This window comes from Drosophila teissieri, chromosome 2R, assembly GCF_016746235.2.
Source record: "Drosophila teissieri strain GT53w chromosome 2R, Prin_Dtei_1.1, whole genome shotgun sequence".
Lineage (NCBI taxonomy): Eukaryota > Metazoa > Arthropoda > Insecta > Diptera > Drosophilidae > Drosophila > Drosophila teissieri.
In genome coordinates, this window is record NC_053030.1 from 11,086,740 (window position 1) to 11,109,887 (window position 23,148).

The following is a 23,148-nucleotide window of genomic DNA, read 5'->3' on the forward strand; positions in this document are numbered from 1 at the left end:
GAGCGGAGAAGGGGAGAGTGGGGAGGGTGCTTTCACCTACCGTCACATAAATCAAACTAAACTCTCTATGCATGTCCTTTGTTGACCATGTTCTGGTCGATTGTGGACCGAGTCGTTAATTGCCTTGGCAAACGCCCGCCGCCCTCGTCCTTTCGTCCCTTCGTCCTTTGAAGGCGGTCACGAGGTAGAGTAAAAATATTTGTGTTTAATTTGGTTACACACATTTTGGTTGCTGTAACTGCAAATTGATTATTACTAGCCAAAACGCAGGCAAATGAACGAGCCCAGAGGCCAGCGGGGTCAGGGGTCGGGGGATCAGAAGTGCTGAATCCTGGCAATGGAGCCGCAATCTGAACAACTCTCTGCTCCCCACTTCCCTTGCCGCTCCATTGGGCTGCGGTTTTTGTCAACGAGCGGAGCGACAGACACGACGACATTGCAATGTTGTCGCTCGTCATGGGTTAACATGGCTTGCTTGGTGGTACAAGGGTGCGGGCACACTGAGAGAAAACATTAAGAAAACTTAGAAAATAACACCATTCAGTTTAAGGTGAAATAAGTAGATAAGACATTAATAACTTTCAAAAAAAAGATGAAATTACAATATTAACTTCACTACGCTATAAACTTCTATACTGACAGGACTGCCAGTCAGTTTTTCGAACATCAGTTCTATAAATAAACCATAAATATTTAACTTTAGCAAGACTTGGCTTTTAAAATTAGTAATTAGAGGGGCGTACCTTTGGATATTTCAGTTTCAAATTGAGTACTATTCTTTCTCACTGATTGAGCACGCAAAAGATTCGCCACAATCGCGAATCTGGCTGCGAACTGGGAGTCGTCTCCGGTTTCAGTTGGCAGGGCAGCTTCAGCTTCAGCTCCAGCTTGCCCCTCTCCCCACTGTGATTACACAAAATTGAATGCCGTGCATCCTTGCCGTGAATGTGTCTACATCTCTGCATCTCGGCTACGTCCCTGGCTGTGTGTCAATTTGAGTGTTGAAAAGTGGTCTCCAGTGGCGGCGGTTTAGTTTGCTTTTCGCGTCTGCCCCCCCGGAAAACGCAACCCGCCCTTTTGGCATTCTGCTCCTCTGGTCTCCTACAATGTGTGTATGAGAATCGCGAATTTCTGCTTGCCATTTGTGTGCAGATAACTTTGTTGTTCGCTGTTTGTTGTTCCCCGTTTGCATGCCCGAGAATGTGGGGAATGCGTGTGTTTTATTTATACCCACCCACCCAACCACTTGCCAACCCACTCATTTTGCCACCCCCAACTTTAGGCATTCGGTCGGCGTTTTGGGGCAAATGTATTCCGAACTCAAATTCAATGGCAACGGAAAAGTTTTGCTACTTAAATGTATCTGCCAGATACACTTGGGCGGCCTGGATGCTAGTTTTCACATACGAATCAAACGCCAGGCACTGTCAGCCATCGATATTCAAATCGATTAAAAAGCCTTTTTTCTAGAAAACATGATTGAAAAAATAAATGAATTTAAAAGTTTAATGGTTGTCAGACATTTCTATTTTATCTATGTTAGCCCATTTAATTTGAATTTTATATCTGAAGACCAAACTACACAGCGTTATTTTCAGCCTACTCCGCCCGACTACGACTGAAAAGAATGTATTTTTGAAAGTTATATTCACACATCGTAAATACAAATAAGAGTAAAGTTCGGTACGCTTAATTACAGCACGCAGTGTGCCAAAGTCCGAGACACGAGACCAAGTTGTTGCATACTTCCATCGACCAAGTTGCAAGTTCCCGGGCACTCGATGCCCCAAAACCCCACCTCAGAGTCGCTAAGTAGAGCAAAGAACATACTCGTTACTTGTTTCTTGTCGATTGAGCGAACCAACAAAAGCCGCAACAACTTGCCAACTAAGTTCGAGTTGCTATTTGGAAACCTCCGAGCCACAGCTCACCTCATCTCACCCTCGTACCCTCGCCCCCGTCAAAGTTCCATCATCATACTGCTAGCCAAGTTATCAGCCGCAAATAGGCGGCGTGTACACATGCAAATGTTCCCCAGGAGAAACTTAGCACTCACCTCGAATGTTGTGAAGACGATTTTCTCAATGGAGCCGAAGTAGCGTTCCCACAGGACCTGCGTCTGCTGGCGGAGGGCGAAGATGCGTTCCGCCGGTATGGAGCGCACGATGTCGGGCACCTATATATGCGGGAAAAATGGGGGAAGAGAAGAAAAGAGAGGAGGAGCGGGGATTAGAGGTTGGTATATGCAGTGTACCCAGTGCAGGCGTAATCCCAGCTTAATAGATGCAGCTCATCCCGGCACCGGAGCAACAATGCATTAATTTAGAATGCACAGCTTAATTGGTTAAAGGGTTACGAGCACCCACAGGTGCCATTCATCATAATTGCAGGGCAGGAGTGGTGGCTGCCCCACTAAATTGCAACGCCATAAAGAGTTTGCCTAGCCAGTCGACTCTCGAGTCGAGTCGAGTTGCAGTCCGTGCTCAAGTTTCCTGCTCAAGTTAACTTAATTAATTGCATTTCCTGCCAATAAACTACAAAGGCAAACATGCCAATGGACGGGGACAGGAAGTGCAAGGGCAAAATCAAGAAGGAGTAGCAGCAGCAGGAGCAGCACCAGGAACAGCAGTGGAGGTGGGCAGTGGGCGGTGAAATCCCAATGGGCAGGCCAATTGGCAAACATTGCGCCAAGACTTTGTCGCGAATGAAGTGCGACAGCAGTGAAAAGAAAGTTCACAGAGAGAACAAATATCGCAGGCATCTCAGGCGTACTTCTAAGCCACGTCGAAGTTTCTAAAAAGTATGCTAAACAAAAATACTGGCTTCTCTCGAATCAGTGAAAATCTACGTCGAATAAAGTTAGTGGATTAAATGATGTTGCTTCTTATTTTTCACAGTCGAAAGGAACTTATGTCGGTGCTATTTTCTCTGTGTGCACCATCAGCAGTTGGAGGCGCAGAAGCATGAAGAAAAGGACACTGGCAGGCAGGCAAACAAATGAAGCAGGACACGCGCACAGAGAAGGAGTGTCCAAGTCCAAGGGCTTTCAGTGCGGCGTAACATGAAAAGGTGCGGACATTGAGACAAAGAGCTGCGAACCACTCACCTGGCTCTGATTGGGAAATCTTCGCCGCAAACAGAGGCTACCAGTGGACTAAGCGCTCCTCCTAATGGAGCAGCGAATGTTGAGCCAATAAGACTTGAGGGGGATTCTCGGTCTTGGCGTCTTTCCATTCATTTTACAGGGAATTATCACAGGGTTAGTTTGCTAGTAGTTTTGTCAACAGGCATACGTAGTTGTTGAGAGATTCTACATTTTAGGTTCAGAACATTCAAAAAGCATGGCAAACGATATTTACAAAAAAAGTTATTTTCAAAGTTTACTTCATATCAGGAAACTTTCAGGCCAAAGAAGTGCCAGGATCTCTGAGCCCCGGCGAACAGGTGCACAAATCTTGCTGCCTCGTTACGGAATATTCATCAACGGCAAATGGCCAGACATTTAAAGAGGGCAATAAAAAGTGCAACAAATATTTGTGACGCCGTAAAGTGACAGCTCTCCGGGTTGTTTTCAAAAGGGGCTACACCTCCACCTCCACTTCCACCTGCCAGCCATGCAAACAAGCGGCGCACATAAACAATGAAAACTTTACTCTTTTTAGACAGGGCTGAAATGAAATCGCTTTGACCAAACGACTCCAAAAAGTGACACACGAGCTACCTTTCAATTTTTCATATATATGTATATATAGACGCCATACACACGCAGACGCCATAGTCCACAGATATCAATAAATATATATGTATGTATGTATATGCTCCAGCTCACCTGCAGCAGCAAGCGCTCATCGGCCCAAATGGCGGCCTGCTTCCAATCGATTTTCGATTCAAACGGCAACACCCAGGCATTGGACAATAGTACGGGAATGCAACCAGCCTGCAAGGCTTCAAGGAATCTGCAAAAACAAAAAAAAACAGGGACGAACATACGAAAAAATATGAAAAAATGGCATTGTGAAATGTAAAATGAAAATTGTTTTTTATGCTTTTCACCCATTTTTTATTACGGTTTTATTTCTTTTTTGACTTCTTTTTTTACTTCTTTTTTACTTTTTTGAGCCGTTTTTGTTTGTGCTTACCTAAAGGAACCCAAACGACGTCCGCGCGGCACCAAGCAGAAAGTGGAATTTTGCAGTAGGGTCTCGTAGTCGTATCTGCAATGGAGGAGGAAGAGGGAGAGGAAATGAGTGAGAAAGAGCGGGCAGAACATGTAAATTAGTGTGAGCCATGGCATTGCATAATGGGATTCTGGAGCAATTAATTGAACAAAGGTGCCTGGCGACGAAAATGTGACCCCAAGGAGATGCAGTCATCCGTTGAGAACTTAAGGGTATTACGATATGATAATGGATGGTGAGGGCGGGGGTATTGTGTGGTATGTACGCGAATTCGGTTCTCAGGGAAATCAAATTTGCAAATGGGTGTAAAAGAGTTGAAGAATGGTTTACGTCGGTAAGAACTTCCTTAAAATGCAAAAAAGTATTCAGTTCCGGAGTTTGGTAGCAGCTTTAATTTCGTACGACTCAGGTTCGTTTGCTCACATTAAAGTAATTATCTTTCCAGTTACGGGACTTATTTTCCTTCAGACTAAATTTCTCTTAATTTTGTATACGTTACTTTACTCCACTCCGGGTCTTATTCCTGCTGCTTAGCAATTTAAACGCTGCTATTCAACTCGTTTTGCTCCGCTCTTTGATATTCGGCGAAATTTCTGTCATTCCAGCTTCATGTTCAACAGGGCGTATGCTTAGCATTTGCTCACATTACTCATACGCCACGTTACCCGACCACGCCATGTGCTGAAAATTGTAATCCGAAAGAAGTGGCGGCGAGCGCTTTAGGCGAAGACCACAGTGCGCGTTTGTGGGGCCATTTCAATCTTTAATTCCAAAATCAAAGCCACGAAATGCATCAAACAGCCATAATACGTATACGCCATGTACGCCAAACATTGAATCAGGTATGTGCGTGTGTGGGGGTGTGTGGGTGTGTGTGTGGGTGTAGGATGTATATTGTCCGCTGGGGTCGGTGGCTTAGTTGGACGGGAATTAGGTGCTTTTGGAATCGGACAGAGGGAACGGTGCGCTGGCAGTTTACAAGTTAAGTTGCGCGTAAAATTACATGTAGTTGGTCATGTTCTGCCCTCCAGCCAACGTGCACCAAACAACCATCCCTATCATCCTCTTTGGCCATCCTCCAGCCCCTCCCGGAAATCCCGACCCCTCATCATGCAACTCCCCTAAATGGTCAGCAATTTGAGCTCGGTACACTCGCGTTTTAAAAGCAGAATCAGCAAAAAAATTTATTAGGAAACTGCATGCGCAGCTTTTCGGACATTGACAACGCACCGAAAGCCAGAAAGAGCTGGGTATAGAGCATTAGAAAGAGAGATAGAGAGAGAGAGGGAGAGAGAGAGAGAGTTGGAGGCAGCCTGCAAAGTCGCAGTCTTTGCTATGAATAATCTTGGGCAAACAACATAAATTGCATGTTGGCTTGCTTCTGACATTTTGGCGAGAGTTGAAAAATTACACTGCCAAATGCATAGGCAGGCAACCAAAGAGGTTGACGCAACTCGGAAAGTAGAGAAAGGGTAAACTCTCGTGGTAGAGTTCATAACATTACGCAATGCACCCTCAATCAGTTGCAAGAAATTAAAGAAGTTACTCCTTAAGCTAAAAGAACAACACAAAATATCAAATAGATTTAAGGCTTTTAATAACCCTATACAAATGTTTAAAATATTACAGTCATTGCAAGCTAAAATACTCTAAAATTGCGTTTATTAGGGCATGAATATTTGAAATTACCCATTAGGGCTTGAATTGCCTGCTCTGAAGGAGGGAACAAAAAACAGGAAGCATTCTTATTGCACTAATTTATGTAAGCACATTCTTATTCAGTGCTTTTGTGAGGGGGCGTGATGTTTGGCCTAACTAATTAGAGAACATTATGCATACAAGACTTGGTCATACATTCGACTACACATGTCGGAACATTCGCAGCTCCTCCTGCAGGTCACTGCACTAGTTTATATCTATGTATGTACGTGCATATATATGCATATAATATGTATAAATGTGTGTATATGGGAGTACTGGAAAGCCGCTTTTCGACATTTGCTCTCCGCTTGTTAGCTACTTGTTTAAGCAATTAAGAGCCGCCAACATGCAATGTTGTATTTGTTGCACTTGTTTAGACAGCAGCTCAGTTCGCAGCAGTCCTGCGATCCCTTCTTTCCAGCCAACTTTAATTAAATGATTTTTAGCTTTCAGCCAAGTTGGGCGAACAGTTCTGTTCAGTTCGGTTCTGTTCTGTTCAGTTAAGTTCGGTTTGGTTGGGTTGGGTTGCTTCGGGCCGGTTGTTGATGCACCCCAACAGCATGCGAGAAAACTTTTACTATTTACACGCGTTTGTTGTCAAAAGTTGTTGCTGTTTCTGTGCTGTTTCCAAAACAGAGATGTTTATGCCACAGGCAGTGTGCCTAGTTAAGCTGGCAAAGCAAAAACACGCTACTTCATTAGGCACAATACAGATGACCAAGAATTAATACGCAAAATGAGGCAGCAATTATTATAGCACTCGATTTTTCTTCATTTTCGTTTTTACAATTGCCCAACAGCTCTTTATCACGAGTTCCCTTTTCCATTTATTAGCCAGCGAAAAAATTTGCAAAAGTTCGTCAACTTGCTTGCAACTTGCGTGCTATATTCAAAGAGTTATTTATTTTTTAACTTCCATTGCGACAGTTTATAAGTTGCGTGTTTCATAACTTATGCAACAAGTTGGGTATTTTATTGCCTTTTTTCCGAGCCTTTAAAAACTTTCTTTGATGTCACTTAAAGGCTAAATGTGCTGCAACAATTAGTATGGCAGCAAACTTTCAGTTTTATGTAGTGGAAGTTCTAATGACTGTTATTTATTTTTTTAATTTATGGGTGCTAATGGAGCACCTTGAAATATACAATTATTTATTATAAGTTTGCAATATATGTTTATTTATATAAATTTGTGATCGTTGTTTTAAACACTGCAATTATGGACGTTAGCCACTATAAATTCTTAATTAATAACACACTTGGTTTTCATATGTTGAAAAGTTTCTCACTCAATGAAAAGCAATTTGATGAACTCAAGGAAATCAATGCATTTATGAGTTCCCTTTATATGGCTTGTTTCAGAGCCACGGCAAACTTTGTTCAATAAGAATTTCAGCACACTCTCCGCAATTACTTAGTCAGAGTTAAATTGCTGCAATGTCCCACCTGTTGCCAGCATTTGCCACCGGAGATTCAGGGGGAGTTTGGGATCACTGGAGGTGGAGGTGGAGGAGGAGGGAATGCCACAAAGTAAGTCACTTCAGTTCATGTCAATTGCTCGAGCCTAGGCCAGCAGAAAATTAACATAAGCAACTGGGAGGAGGCGGTAACCCACTAAGCTCGCAGCAGGCATATAATTTAAGTGGTTTCCAGCTGTCAAAGGTTGCCCTCCTGCTGGCGCTGGTTTCATTTTCCTGGGCTTTGTGGACGTTTTTTTCCGGGAGCTGTTTGTTGTTCGGGGAATTCTGGTTCTAGGGCTGATTGAGTGACTGACAAACTGACTGACTGGCTGGCGGCGGTGGGGAATGAGGTTGTGATTTCCCATTTAGTCTCATCATTGGGGCTTTGCCTTTGACAGGTGGAGCATCCACCTTTTGCGTCTCCCTGCTCCTGCAACGTAATTCACCTTTTGTAGTTTTCCGCATATCGGTTCTCGAGTTCTTTTGGGTGATTTTTTTTCTTCTCTTGGCAAGCACTTACAGTGGCGAGCAAAAGTGAGTGCATGTTCATAACTCTCGACTTTCATCATCTATAAAAACAAAACTAAAGCAGGTAATCCAATAATTTTTTTTATTTTTGTTTACCTATCCTATTTTTAACAAATAGGACAAAAAAAACCGTAACAATATGTATTCAGCGAAGACTTAGAAAATAAAAACCAAAAAAAGTCGCAAAAACTCACTTTTGCACGTTATAAGAAAATAAAGAAAAAATTAATTATACCCGTTACTCGTAGAGTAAAAGGGTATACTAGATTCGTTGAAAAGTATGTAACAGGCAGAAGGAAGCGTTTCCGACCATATAAAGTATATATATTCTTGATCAGGATCAGTAGCCGAGTCGATCTGGCCATGTCCGTCTGTCCGTCCGTCTGTCCGTCTGTCCGTCTGTCCGTCTGTCCGTCTGTCCGTATGAACGTCGAGATCTCAGGAACTACAAAAGGTAGAAAGTTGAGATTAAGAATACAGACTCCAGGGACATAGACGCAGCGCAAGTTTGTCGATTCATGTTGCCACGCCCACTCTAACGCCCACAAACCGTCAAAAACTGCCACGCCCACACTTTTGAAAAAGGTTTTGATATTTTTTCAGTTTTGTATTAGTCTTGTAAATTTCTATCGATTTGCCAAAAAACTTTTTGCCACGCCCACTCTAACGCCCACAGACCGCCAAAAACTGCCACGCCCACACTTTTGAAAAAAGTTTTAATATTTTTTCTTTTTTGTATTAGTCTTGTACATTTCTATCGATTTGCCAAACAACTTTTTGCCACGCCCACTCTAACGCCCACAAACCGCCCAAAACTGCCACGCCCACACTTTTGAAAAATGTTTTGATATTTTTTCATTTTTGTATTAGTCTTGTAAATTTCTAACGATTTGCCAAAAAACTTTTTGCCACGCCCACTCTTGCGCCCACAAACCGCCAAAAACTGTCAGTGCTGAAGACTCTCCTTCGCACTTCCACTAGCTGAGTAACGGGTATCAGATAGTCGGGGAACTCGACTATAGCATTCTCTCTTGTTTTTAATATATTGTCCATAGAGCCATATTATGAATTACTTGATTTACTCGAGATGGCGTACTCTCTACCAAGTTTTCAATGACTTCCTTGGAAATTCGGTTCCATTCATCTTGTACACGCTCCCAAAGATTGGTCATGTTTGTTGGAGCTGAGTCGTACTGCCCGAGCCTTCGTTTCACGATTGACCAAAGATTTTCAATCGGATTGAGGTCAGGACTTTGTGCTGGCCACTCCATCAACTTGAAATTTTGTTCACCAATCCATTCCTTGACAATTTTCGCTCGGTATAAGCAGTGATTGCAGCTCAAAAACGCCGGAATGTGACATCCAGATCGCAACAGAAAGGTCGCAAAAAATTATTATCGGACTCAGATGCCCGACTAAGGAATAAGGAATATCCCAGATGAAGAAAAATAGGCTGCTAACACCTAAAGAAGCATCTTTGGCCATAAACAAAAACGTTAGCGAGTGGACTGCCAGAAGAGCGCTGCGCAACATTGGATATGCAGCGGCTGTTAAAAAAAACAAACCTGCATTATCCGAAAAAAATGTTAAGGCGCGTCTAAAATTTGCGAGAGAGCACAAAGATTGGACCACAGATGATTGGAAACGAGTTGTCTGGTCTGATGAGCCCAAGTTCAACCGTTTCCAGTCAGATGGTAATCAATACTGCTGGCGTAGATCCGGAGAACGGATTCAAAGACACCATGTGAAGCAAACGGTTAAACATGGCGGCGGAAATATAATGGTCTGAGGATGCTTCACATGGTGGCAAGTCTGCCCCCTGCATTTAATAGATGGCATTATGCGAAAGGAGGACTATCCGCATATTTTGCAAACCCATCTTCCCAATTTTATGGAGAAATGTGCGTATTCGGAAGAAGATATTATTTTTCAACAAGAAGGCGATCCGAAGCACACAGCGAAAATTGTCAAGGAATGGATTGGTGAACAAAATTTCAAGTTGATGGAGTGGCCAGCACAAAGTCCTGACCTCAATCCGATTGAAAATCTTTGGTCAATCGTGAAACGAAGGCTCGGGCAGTACGACTCAGCTCCAACAAACATGACCAATCTTTGGGAGCGTGTACAAGATGAATGGAACCGAATTTCCAAGGAAGTCATTGAAAACTTGGTAGAGAGTATGCCATCTCGAGTAAATCAAGTAATTCATAATATGGCTCTATGGACAATATATTAAAAACAAGAGAGAATGCTATAGTCGAGTTCCCCGACTATCTGATACCCGTTACTCAGCTAGTGGAAGTGCGAAGGAGAGTCTTCAGCACTGACAGTTTTTGGCGGTTTGTGGGCGCAAGAGTGGGCGTGGCAAAAAGTTTTTTGGCAAATCGTTAGAAATTTACAAGACTAATACAAAAATGAAAAAATATCAAAACATTTTTCAAAAGTGTGGGCGTGGCAGTTTTGGGCGGTTTGTGGGCGTTAGAGTGGGCGTGGCAAAAAGTTGTTTGGCAAATCGATAGAAATGTACAAGACTAATACAAAAAAGAAAAAATATTAAAACTTTTTTCAAAAGTGTGGGCGTGGCAGTTTTTGGCGGTCTGTGGGCGTTAGAGTGGGCGTGGCAAAAAGTTTTTTGGCAAATCGATAGAAATTTACAAGACTAATACAAAACTGAAAAAATATCAAAACCTTTTTCAAAAGTGTGGGCGTGGCAGTTTTTGACGGTTTGTGGGCGTTAGAGTGGGCGTGGCAACATGAATCGACAAACTTGCGCTGCGTCTATGTCCCTGGAGTCTGTATTCTTAATCTCAACTTTCTACCTTTTGTAGTTCCTGAGATCTCGACGTTCATACGGACAGACGGACAGACGGACAGACGGACAGACGGACAGACGGACGGACAGACGGACATGGCCAGATCGACTCGGCTACTGATCCTGATCAAGAATATATATACTTTATATGGTCGGAAACGCTTCCTTCTGCCTGTTACATACTTTTCAACGAATCTAGTATACCCTTTTACTCTACGAGTAACGGGTATAATTAATTTTTTCTTTATTTTCTTATAACGTGCAAAAGTGAGTTTTTGCGACTTTTTTTGGTTTTTATTTTCTAAGTCTTCGCTGAATACATATTGTTACGGTTTTTTTTGTCCTATTTGTTAAAAATAGGATAGGTAAACAAAAATAAAAAAAATTATTGGATTACCTGCTTTAGTTTTGTTTTTATAGATGATGAAAGTCGAGAGTTATGAACATGCACTCACTTTTGCTCGCCACTGTATGTATCGTTCTTTTGTATTTCAGATTGTGCCTCGTCATTTCTGCTTTTTGCCAAGAGCTCTTCTAACTTGGCTCCGGTGGCGTATGCGCAACATTTAGTTAATTGCCAAATGTAAACTATACGAAACTGCCTGTCAGCTGCAGCAGAATGCAAAATTAATTAAAAATATCCTAAAAACAGCAAAAAACCATCATAAAAAGCCGAGCAGAGCAGAGCTGAGGGGTAACAATATGTACAACTATAATTGAGCAAAAAGAAGTGGGCAAAATGTCAAGACCGAGTACCAAGTTGACAAAAAGTTTTCGCGAAAGACGTGGTGAGAGTCTACGATGAATTTAAATGAAAATTAAATTTTTCAAAAACAGCATTCAGAATAAAGACAATTTGGAAATCATTTCGAATGCGGGGCAAGTCCCCAGAAAGCAGACAGCGAGCGAAGAACAAAAAATCAAACAAAAAAAAAAGGCAGATGAAAAAAGGCATCCACCCATACGCATCAAAGTAGGGAAAAAAGCGGGTAAAAACGCAGCTGCAAAAGTTGCCATTGTTTGGCCAAAAGCGGTAGAAGCCATGGCAAAAAGTTGATAAGAAGGAGCAGAGCAGCAGCAGCTAGCAAATGAGTACAGAGAAAAAATGGAATTCATTCTCTTTTATTGAAAATAATTAAATGAGCACAAAACTAATATAGTTCCTAATTATGGGTGGTTACACTTCTAATTCAGCTATATTCTTGTAAAACTAATTATTTTGTTTAAATTAGAATATTAAAATGTAGTTTCTACAAATAAAACAATTCTGAGTGTTGGGATCACGGCATTAGTTTTTATTGACTAAAAAGTGTTAATTCATCGCATGAGCTAGCTTCTTGCAGTAGCAATTTGTATAATGACAAAATATTTGAATTAATTTTATATATTTCATAATAATTTTCTTGCTCTGCGGAGCGGCGACTGCACGAGCATAAAAGCAAGTGGAGCCGGCAGCGAAACATTAAACATGGCGCATTAGTTACAAGTGCAAAGCTCGCATCAAGCGCTGTCGAGAGACCGCCGACGTTCCTGTTTTAGCCCCATCCTTTGGCCAAGCTGCTTGCTGCTGGCCCCCAGCCCTGCCATCCCAAGCCATTCTCTTGGCCATTTCGCTGGCTTTGTGTGTGACCATCGGGGTAGTCGCTTGTCGCCAGCTTGTGATAATGGCTCATAATGAAAGCAGCAGAAGCATAACCGCATGAAGACGCCGTGCAATTGCGAATGCAGCTCACACAAAATGCGTGCGGGAGTTGCGAAGCGAAAGGAAAATGCTTTCTTTCTTTCTATGCATTCGGGGTGTGTTGGCCAAAAGGCATAAAAAACAAATGCATTTACGATTATTACAGAAACCGAAAGACACTAGAAACGGGCGGTAGCCATAAGTAAAGGTGGAATAAAACTAAATGAGCGCACAGAGATAACATAACATGTCGCCAAGGACTTGGTTTTTTAACTAAATAAATAACTGATTTTATCTCATTTTTAGTTTTTCAACTACTAATCTATCTGCCAAATTTGATCCAGTAGCTTAAATGATTTAATAAATGAAGCTAAAATTCATTGAATATTTACGTAAATCGTCGGCATATCATCGCTGAAATTAAAAGTACCTCCGAGCAGAGTCTGGTTATTATTTTCAGGGCTCCTGGGAGGTCCTTATGCCCAGGACATTACAGCAATGGCCGGCAATTACTTGGCACGTTTTTTGGGGCAACTCACACCGCCCCACAGACACGCACACACACACACCTACAAACGCATACATATATATAATAGCAAAGGGGAAATAGAAGAAAGTACTCAAAGAAATTGCCATTGCAGAACTGAGCAGCCTTCGTTCGCTGGCTACCGTTTCTTCCTTGGCCAAGGAGCCGGCGCCTTCTGTTCCTCCTGCTTTCCAGCTTTTGCGCCTGCAAGTGTGTCGCCTTTTTAAAGTGATTTATGTGGAAATCTGAGATTAACGTGGAAAGTGGCAACCGCTGGAAGGAGGGAACGCGGAGGGGAGGCGAAGGGGAAGGAAGAGCTCCTCGAACAGGTGCAATGGCAGGTGCACCTTGCACCGAACTGAAGTTTTCACTCGCCCTCGTTTCGTCCTGCATGTTGTTGATAATGATGATGCTGGCATGAAAATTTATTACTTGGGAAATTACATTATGAAAAATGCATAAAGCCGGATCCGAGGGGCGATGAGAAGGGGGCAAGCTGGCATTGGGGTCCTTTAATGAGTTGCGATTCTTCGTTTTCATATGTTTAAATTAGTTTGCATGTTCGACGAGATGCAGCATTTCAAATTAAGTTTAATGGGGTCAAAGAGGATGTGCTTAAGACTCCTCATTTCTCATTTTAAAACGGATAAAAGGAGCAGTACTGCAACCTGATATATATATGTACATGCAGATATATAAGTATCGAAATGTAAGAGAAGATAGAGAAAGAGGCTTTTAAGACTCGCTATTTTATAGTTTTATATGGCTTTAGGATGCATCTTAGTCTAGACTGTAAAAGATGATGCCTTAAATAATTCATAGATGAAACTTGATATTTTATACATTTCTGAAGAATGATTTTTCAACTAGCTTCCAAATATGTTCTGCTCTTGCAAGTAAATTCATAAATATAATTTACATTCATTTTCCAATCACCTGCTTGGGAGTTTTCTCCTCGTGCCACTCCCATATGTAAATGTAAACGTTTGGAAATGCCAAACCAAAATTGAGTTTCCCCAGAGACCTTGAACTCCCGAATAGCTTCCTTGCAAAGTTGCACACACTCATAAGCAACCACATACGCACATTAACACACTGGCAAATAAACTGCGTAGTGAAAAATTGAAAGCCAAACGAACTTTATAAATTGTTAAGCTCAAATTAAAGGGCCACAAAAAGTGGAAAGTTGCCTCGGGACAACCTTGAGGCACTAGGGTGGCAACGTGGGCCTGCAACAGTTGGCGTGGCCAGGCAGCAACGTGGCGTATACGTAATTTCGTCGCGTCTGCTGTTAGCGGCAACGACAGCAAAATAAAAAAACAAGAGGCACAAACACCAAAAAGAAAATAAGGAACAAGTTTTACTTCCAAGGACATTTACATGGCGTCTCATTATTCGCCACAGTTGCTACTTTCAGCTGACTTCAAAAATAGGCAAAGTCTGACAAACAAGCAAGACCGCATGTCCGTACACTGAGAGAAGAAAATAATAGAAAACCATTACACATGCCATTGTTACTCAATTAATAAAGAAGTTAAGATGTCTTAGCTGCTTTCATTTTGTTAAAACAATTTACATGGAGCATAGCTTGTAATATGGATTTTTTATGGATGGACATAACTTTTTATGTCACTATAAACACATAAAAAGGATCCCAAGTCGTGCCAACCGCAGAGCCGAAAAAGTTTGAAAAACTGGATAAAATCGTTGACCTCATATCAGAAGCAACGAAGTGAAAAAATAGATTTAATGTCATGTGGCTTGTTTCTACCCATCATCATCACCATTATCCTGATCTGCGCCGGCCCATCCAGCCAAGTCCTTCGTTTTCCGCGACTGTAATGCATATGGTGCATGACATCGTCATCGACGGAAAAAGCCATTGACGCCTTAGGCTCATTACAACAGCAACAAAGGAACCCCAAAAAGCCCCAAAAGACCGCAAAACGTCAGCGAGAAAAAAAATTTCATTAAAAGCAGCTCAAGGATTTTGAATGCAGTTGAAAAAGTTTATTTCGAAGTCGCAGGCTGTGGTAAAGTTGAAGTAATAAGCAAACTTTTTAATGGATTTTGTGTTGCGGAATACGGCTGTATATTTAACATATACCTATATATACTTTTATATGTGCCAAATTTGGGAGTTGAAGCAATTAACTAAGAGCTCCAATGGCCTTTGAATATGCCTGAGTTATGTACGTTATGAGTTGTGTAATTATAAATTCATAAAATTAAGTTAAAGCCATAAAGTATCATAAATAATTGTATTTTTTGCAAATGGAAACATTTGTTTTTTTTATTAAAGCCACTGCAGCTTAATAAATTCAAAACATATTTATTACGTATAAATATGTATAAAATTCATTGAAAACTCAATTGAAATAGATTAAATGCTCCGTTGACCAACTGACAAACGAGAAAACTTTACCAAGTCATTGTCAAATTGAATGAATTTCGACTTCTGGCTTTAGATTTGCTGGCGGTTCCCCTCTTTATTACCTTCATCACTATGTATATTAGAGGAGGCAACAACAACAATGCGCATTTTGCATATTAATGCCAGGGAAAACTCATCAAAAATACAGAAGCTCAACTCACCCAAAAGAACTTTGGCGCCCAGGCGCATTCACGAGCTCTTAGAGATTTTGTGCAAAAAATCGCTGATGCTATTCAAGGGTATTATGCAATTTTCTCAAAATATATATATACATTTTTGTACATACTCATATATATGTATATATGTTAGTTGGAGCCAACACATGACGAGCGATGGAGAGAAAGGAAGGAAGAGATCGAAAGATATATCTGACAGGTGCATTAACGAAGTTTCCAGACAGCGAAGGCCCCTTGATAAAAAATGATGTGAGTGGAAAAGCAATTTGCTTGATTATGTAGAACAGTGCAGGGAGTTGGGAGTTGGGGGCTGAGAGTTGAGGTCTGGGAAAGTGGGGAGCATAAATCGCTGACGCTTGACGCCAAAGCAGATTTGTCGCATAAGTCATGTCAAATTACGAGAGGGCCAAGAGGACACACAGCAGGGCGCAAAACGGAAGGCTTACCGCCAAACTGCCGCAGGAAAAAACTGAAAAATAACATTAAATTACAGGTAAAATGCAAAATGTTGCGTTGACAGTTTTCCTTGTTCACAAATAATGATATTTTATGGTTTTAAAATAAAGACCACTGATCACCTAGACTAAGGATATCCATCATATAGAAAATACTTATGTACAAATCATTCATTTAACTTCCTAACATGCTATGTAGGCTAGAAAGCAAAAAAGGGTTGAAAAGTTCAAATTTGTGCCACATTTCGATTAGTTTAATACTTTTAATCATTGTCTCTGCGAGAAATATCATAAATAAAGGGCAAGTAAAACAATTATGTATTTAAACTATAAGGACACAATGGTATACTTGCAATGTAAGCAAAAAACTCTAATAAGATCGAAGCATTTGTCGAGGAGTTAAACATGCTTTTCTTTGATTATTTGTCAGTTTTTTTTTGATTTGGTAAATAAATAGTAGTAAAAAAATATGAAAGTGTTGTGCCAAGCTGTTATACTTCTTGGTTTGTTTAAGCTACTGACTTCAATAAAATTGACGACAATAAATAACACAATGTGTGTAGACTGTTCGAAGGACGGCCAAGTTGAATGCATAATTGAAGAAACAGGATTTGAATGTTTTAACGAACACGTGGAGAAGAAACTTAAGTATTACCCTGTAAGGGCAAAGCCTCCAAGTACCGAAGATTTGGATGTCTGCATTCCAAAGGATTTGAAGATTCGTTGCATTGATGGTATGCCAATATTTCGTTGCAAAAGGTTCTATACACTCTTTCAAATGCATTTTCTGTACTACCTAAGAGAGCACCTTTCTGAAAGTCATCGTATGGTCCCCTGAACTTGGATGTCAAATAGTACACAGAGAGTACCCAAATAGGGATACGTGTTTCACTGCCAGTCTTTTCTGTCCTTGTCTGAAGGACGAAAAGGGATCCGGAAAAGTACGGTCCACCAATAGTTTGCTACTTGTTATAACCTTGTGCTTAGTGCAACTTCAGGTAACTAAAATAAATTAATCGACAATACAATTTTGAATAAGTCTTGTTTTTAAGATCTTTATTTTATTTTTCCATATATATGTTTATTAATCGTTTGTTTTATAAACTTTGGCATACCTCTTATTTGCTACAAACATACATCCACCACATTAACAATCTACCCCACGTGATGAGTTTACTCCTGACAACCTTTTCTATAACTCCATTTGCACCATTAATTTGGCCAACGTAAAGGACCCAAGTTTGGCCCGAGAAACATTTCAAATCATCTGACCATGATTGAAAAGTCACCGCCCTGGGTGGCTCATCCCTAAATTTTTCGACGCAGACGCTAAACGAAATCCATTGGCATTGCAAATGCCTTTGGCCCAAGTGTCGTGCCATTTAAATGAGCTTGTCAAGTCGGATTTCAGCACATTAATCACCACGCACATCCACCAGATACATATATATAAAGATATATATATAGATGTATAAGAAATGTATAGAAGGCGGGGCCGAGACGCCGGTTAATGGACAAAAGGATGGGGCGTGGCTGCTATTAGCACGATGGCGGAGGCTAAACAAATTACTTGCGGACCCAATGACAGCTAGAAACAATTTCTGGCCACTTCGCCAGCGACAATCAACGTCTTTAGCGACTTTGCGGGTTGGGGGGGCAATAAGGCGTCATCTCCACTCACCTGTCGTATTCCCGGTTGTCCTCGTCGCAGCGATTATCCTGCAGCTCCCGCCAACTCTTCCCGTGGCGACAGGTGGTGACCAGGACCATGTCGCGTCCGTTGTGCAAATGGAAAAGCGAGTTGCGCGTCTCCGAACCAATGCCGTGCACGTATCTGCAAAAATCAAGGGACAGGATGTTATTAGTGCTCGAAGTTTAAAGGAATTTAAATTCTTAAATTTACACCAAAACATTTATCTTGAAGTAAGAAATAGAAAGTAGTTAATATAAAATTGAAATAAGTAAAATAGTTCGCTGAGAGAAGTGAGAGTTGCTGCAATATATTTTCCATATACAAAGCATTTAACAAGAAGATTGCTTTCTATTACATATACCTATAGTTGCCTACAAATCTTTGGTCCTCACTATTGAAAGCATGCTTTATGGCCGACAATAACAGAGATTGCCTCCATATTCCCCGATCCCCAGACGATTCACCTAAGCTCCGATTTTATTCGAGCGTTTGAAGTTGTGGCCTTACATGGCAATCGCAATCGGAAAATGCTTACACAAACACAAACACAAAGGCGAATGTGGCAGTGGCAGTTGGATTAAACTGCTCCGATTGTTCCTCAGTTGGCATAAACAGCGGCGTCAAAATCAATTGCAATAAACCAACCGCATGGCGGGCAGGATGGGATGATGCCGTTTAGATACCGACTGAAATCTGAGCTGGCCGTCAGCAGAGCAGCAATTGAAACAAAAGATGAACATTGCGACAGCGACACTAACAATAAAAGGCGCACGCACACACACAAGCAGAAGCAGGAGAGCACCCACACAAACACACTCGGCAACGGACACTAAAAGTTTTCAAGTGTATGGCCAAGCAAAATGGCAGCATCAGCTGTGCACTTGGAGAAATACTGCCACACAACTCGTGTTTTTACACACTGAATGCTATAAAGTAACTTTCCAATAAAATATTGTTTTCTTTATTTGAGCTTTTTGCACGTTTCATCCTCTAAATTAAGTTATATTAAATATAAAGCTATAGATTTCGATTCTGGAATATGGCCAGTCAATTTGGAATCGAATCAACTAGTTCCTCAGTAATGGGTTCACAGTTTTTTTGAGTGCTCTAAGGAAGCTTTCGCATCAGCAGTCGAGCAGAAAAGGAGAAGCTTCTGGGCGCAAAAAAAAAAAAAAAACTCAAATAGAATCCAGTGAGCAGGATAAGGTTGTGCGGTTGTGTGTACGTGTGTATGTGCAATTTCCTTCTGCTTGGCTTGCAGTTGAGCAAATTTCATACACAATGAGCCACGTCGGTGGCTCCACTTCACCTCTGCCCCGCTGCCCCTCTGCACCACCGAACCATCCAGCCAAACAGAAAAACAGAAAAACTAAACTAAACCAAGCTAAACCGAACCGAACCAAACCAAACTCGGCCAGCACAGCAGATTGGGCAGCGCTGATTTCCGTTGTCCGACTACCGGGAGTATACTTGCTCCTTGTGGATGAAGGCAAGGAATCGTCCTGTTTTCCAAGGACGAAGGGAGAAAAAGGGAAAGGCGGCAGCTAAGCCATAAGTTATTTGATTTAATCAGCGTGTCGCTGCCGCAGGCGAATTCTGAGGTTACGACTCCAGAATCGAAATGAAACAAAATGTGTGCGTATCATCAAATGGGCAGGGAAAACCACCAGCTACCACAATAAATGTGAGGAAAAAAATTAGGTCACTCCGATTGGAATAGATTTATTTGCTTAAAGCGTATTGATCAAATGCCATTTGTATAAATGTAAATAACTGAGCTGCGGCATTACAAACTGTATTTAATACGAGCAAATTAAAATCAATCGTTTATTTAGTTAGCAGTTTGAAATGTTTACAAACCAAACATGATTGATATTAGAAAACCTTTAAAGTTATGCATTATACAGATACAGTCAGTTACAACACATAATTCTAGATAGAGTGGCCTATTTACAGAAAAAGAATCGCAAAAATCTTTTAAAATTCCATCTATTGATTTGGAAATCAAATTGAAAACCAATTTGCCGACATGGAACACGCTAATGATACGAATAAATAGATACAACAATTTATTTGTCAATTTATTTCCATAACCAATTTGATTGAATATGACAGCCGTTGCAGCAGCAACAACAACCCATAATCAATGGCCATGCAAGTGAATTGAAGTCCCGAAAAAATGTAAAATAAAATGCCAAGGGATGAGGATTTTATGGGGCATCGGGGATTCCGCAGATACGGCCTTTCTGTCGTGCGTCGTGTAAATTAATTTAGGACGCTGGCAGATGTACAAAACGCAGAGGCAGAGAAAGATGTCGGCCACATTAATATAAATTAAGTACATGGCCTGGCAATAGCTGCTGAAAAAATGCTTTCAGCGGCCATTAAGAACCGGCTATGGTCTGTTCTAATCTAATTTATGCTCTAAATGGCTCACTGGCCTGCTGTATATCCGAATATCTCGAGGTGGAAAAGGTCCATCTGAGAACATTACTTTGATCCCACTGAAAAATTGGAACACCTTAAATCAGGAATTCTGTTAAATTTGGGGTTCTTTTTACTTTAAGCAGAAGGCAATAAAACTGAATTAAGAAACCTTTGAACGGGACATAAATTTTAAACTTAGCATATGGCTTAAACGGCAATTACTCGCCAACAGCTGAAAAATATGTGCGTAAAATGAAAGTATAATGCACATACCATATTGACTTATGGTTTAACTTTAATCTGCCGCTCTTTATTCGCAGCAATTGATAAAACGCTTTTCACCGGGGAAAAAACGCCCCATTCATAGGAAAAGAATGCCCCGAAATGGGTCAATTAAATATTGATTGGGCCGGGGCCGGGACTGCAGGCCACAGCCGAAAAAGGGAAGCCGTCCGGCAAAGGAACCAAAAGCCATTTGGAGGGCTGTCATCGCCAGTGCGGCTCCAATGACAATAAAGTGCAATAACCAGACGGAGGGACCATTGAACCGGGTCCTAGTGGAGTCCTGCCTGGCTCCTGACCACTAATCCAAACATAATCTAAAATAATTGAGTATGCCCAGGACGCGGAGCTTTTTTCCCGCCCCCGCCCGTCCGTCCACTCTGAATAATTTATGCGCGCATTAAATAAGCTTAAAATGTGTGCGGGCCGGCCCTGCTTTTTCTTTTAGTGTGCGAACAGAATGGGGATATATATCTGGAATATGTAGTATCTGGTGGGGCCGCGGGCATTGTCTGCCACACTTCGGCTTACATGGGTTAATGCCTGCGAACGGGATCCTTGTCCGTTGCCAAGGGGCTATGGCTTATGACATAAGTTTATGTTTTCTCCATTTTCTCCCCATTCTGGACCCCTGCGAGTTGTCGCCTTCGCGGCCAAATCGCCGGGGGTTATGCAGCATTTGCCCCAGCCGAAGCTTATCTATGCAACTTCAAAGCTTTTGTGATGGCCCCGTCACATTCACATGAGCTCACAATCCATGGATGGTGGGCTAAGAAAACGTGGCGTATGCGCAATATCTCCGGCTCCTTCCTTCTTTTGTGTTTCGAGCATAAAATGGTGTCGCAAAACTGCAACGAGAGCAGACTTTCAGAGGCAAAACCAAAAAAGAAAGTATAAAGTATAAAAACGACACAAGAGAAACGCTCCTGGCTTTAAATCACTGCAGGGAACCAAGAGCAGGACATCAGGGTTACTGCCGAGACTCCAGAATTATACGAGCAATGGGCGAAAGGTTGAAAGGTTGGTCGACCAGCGAACGAGAGGTAAATGCATTTTTACTTCGGCGAAATAAACGTAAATATAATTTTAAGTGCTGCAGCAGCAGCATCAATATCAACAAATTGGTTTACACGAGGAAAACAAAAACAGAACACGGTCGGGACATGAAAATCAATTTATTTTTAAAGCAAACGAGTAGGAGTTTAACATGAAAGCAAATTTTAAACTGTTGCAAAAGTAGAAGTATTCTTAAAGCCTTTTTGAATGCGTTTTCCACCTAGCTTACATTGACTACTATTTCCATTTTTCGAACCCTTTTTCGGGAAACTGCAGCAATGTCAGTCCGTGTACGTCATTTGTAAATCACTGCCTCTGCCCCTTTTGTCCACTATTAGATGTCTAATGTAGGCGACCATCGATCCGTATCAATCAGGGTCCGTTTCTACGGCCTGTTTCCAGGGCTCGTCAAAGTTATTGCACCAAACAATGCTTTTGTTATCCTTCTGGCTACGCCAGGACCCAAAATGCGAATGGTATCAACGGTTTAGATACAAGACGAGGGGGCGAGATGGAAAAATCTGTGGCATCGAAACTCAGGCTCATACAATTTGCAGTTAGCTCTCGCCTTATGCTTCGCCAAACTGATACAGGATACAGGCAGTACCATCTAGCTTCTCCTCGCAATCTCATATTCCCTTCGGGCAATCGAGTGCACTGAGAGAAATGTATTCGAAACGTGTCACAAAATTTTAAATTATTAAATGATGATTCAACTTGGTCATAATAATGTATATACTATTTTATATTTAATTCAAAGTATATCCATAAAAATGTAAAAAAGTTAGTTTAAAATCCATATTTTTTAAGAAAACCAAGCGTATTAAATTTAATTTGATATGACCCACTATTGCGATTTTATAACTAAACATTAGTTATTATGCATTATGTGAGATAAAATAAAAGAATTTCTCTGTGTGTGCGTGCGTGTTGGCTCATTGTTGTTGTGGCTTGTTTGGTTTTATTGTGTTTATATTTGGCTTAGGGCATCAATTTGCTTTTATGCAAGGACGACCACAACGACAAGGAGTTCAGGATTCCGGCTGTAAGCTAGCATTATCAGTGAAGTCAGGCTAGGCAGCAATAACACAAATATGGCTACATGCATGTGCATGGGGAGCATGTACAATGTTCTTGGGGAGAAGGCGGGGGGCATATTGCATTAGCTGGCAGTGCAACAACGTTGATGTTGCATCGATTACATAATCCATTTACACAAATGGCATTTTAAATACATTATTGACTGACTGAGGCGTGGAGCGCGTTTTGAACAAGGCTTCAGTTCGGCCAACATTGCGTATGCGTATTGTGCGCCAACCACAGAGTTAAGCAAATTCAATTGATGTGCATGGGGCGGTAATATAGACGTATTAACGTCTCTCCCTCGACCTATTTAACAGATGTTTAATTGTACAAATGCACAAATGCAATTGTTGCTGCCTGATAAGTCCGTAAAGGGCAATCCAATACGGCTTAGAACGGCTTACTCACATTTATTGAAGGCTGGTAATATAATAACGAGCCGTGTTAGAGCGCAGATAACACATTGTTTAATTAAACATTGTAGACGTCTTTGTTAGAGCAAAGACCTAAGCTATTTAATAACACACAGGCCATCATAGAGGATTCGCCGTTAATTGAAATATTGCCAGCGTTTAAATTATCGAATAAGCCACTTAATTTATTTCAAGACTGTAATTGTAGGACTGCAGTCCCTTAAAATAAATACCAATTTTATTTAA

General features: G+C 41.3%; 2 protein-coding genes across 5 annotated transcripts in view; one reads left to right on the forward strand and one right to left on the reverse strand.

Moving 5' to 3' along the window:
- Positions 1 to 23,148, reverse strand: part of LOC122615144 (exostosin-1) — a 64,107-nt gene that overhangs the window by 19,598 nt on the left and 21,361 nt on the right. For both annotated transcript variants that reach the window (XR_006325780.1, XM_043790051.1), the window contains exons 2-5: positions 17,630 to 17,782; positions 4,140 to 4,214; positions 3,830 to 3,956; positions 2,057 to 2,176 (exon numbers count right to left, since the gene is read on the reverse strand). Coding sequence is in view for 1 of the 2 variants with exons in the window: in XM_043790051.1 (XP_043645986.1) it covers positions 2,057 to 2,176; positions 3,830 to 3,956; positions 4,140 to 4,214; positions 17,630 to 17,782 (475 nt within the window). In the remaining variant the exon portion in view is untranslated. The remainder of the gene's footprint in view (positions 1 to 2,056; positions 2,177 to 3,829; positions 3,957 to 4,139; positions 4,215 to 17,629; positions 17,783 to 23,148) is intronic.
- LOC122615147 (cuticle protein 7) overlaps positions 16,362 to 23,148 on the forward strand; it is a 42,494-nt gene continuing 35,707 nt past the window's right edge. For 2 of the 3 annotated variants that reach the window (XM_043790056.1, XM_043790058.1), the window contains exons 1-2: positions 16,362 to 16,682; positions 16,750 to 16,946. In XM_043790056.1, the coding sequence (XP_043645991.1) occupies positions 16,418 to 16,682; positions 16,750 to 16,946 (462 nt within the window). In that variant the 5' untranslated portion in view covers positions 16,362 to 16,417. The remainder of the gene's footprint in view (positions 16,683 to 16,749; positions 16,947 to 23,148) is intronic. The other variant, XM_043790057.1, reaches the window with a different exon arrangement.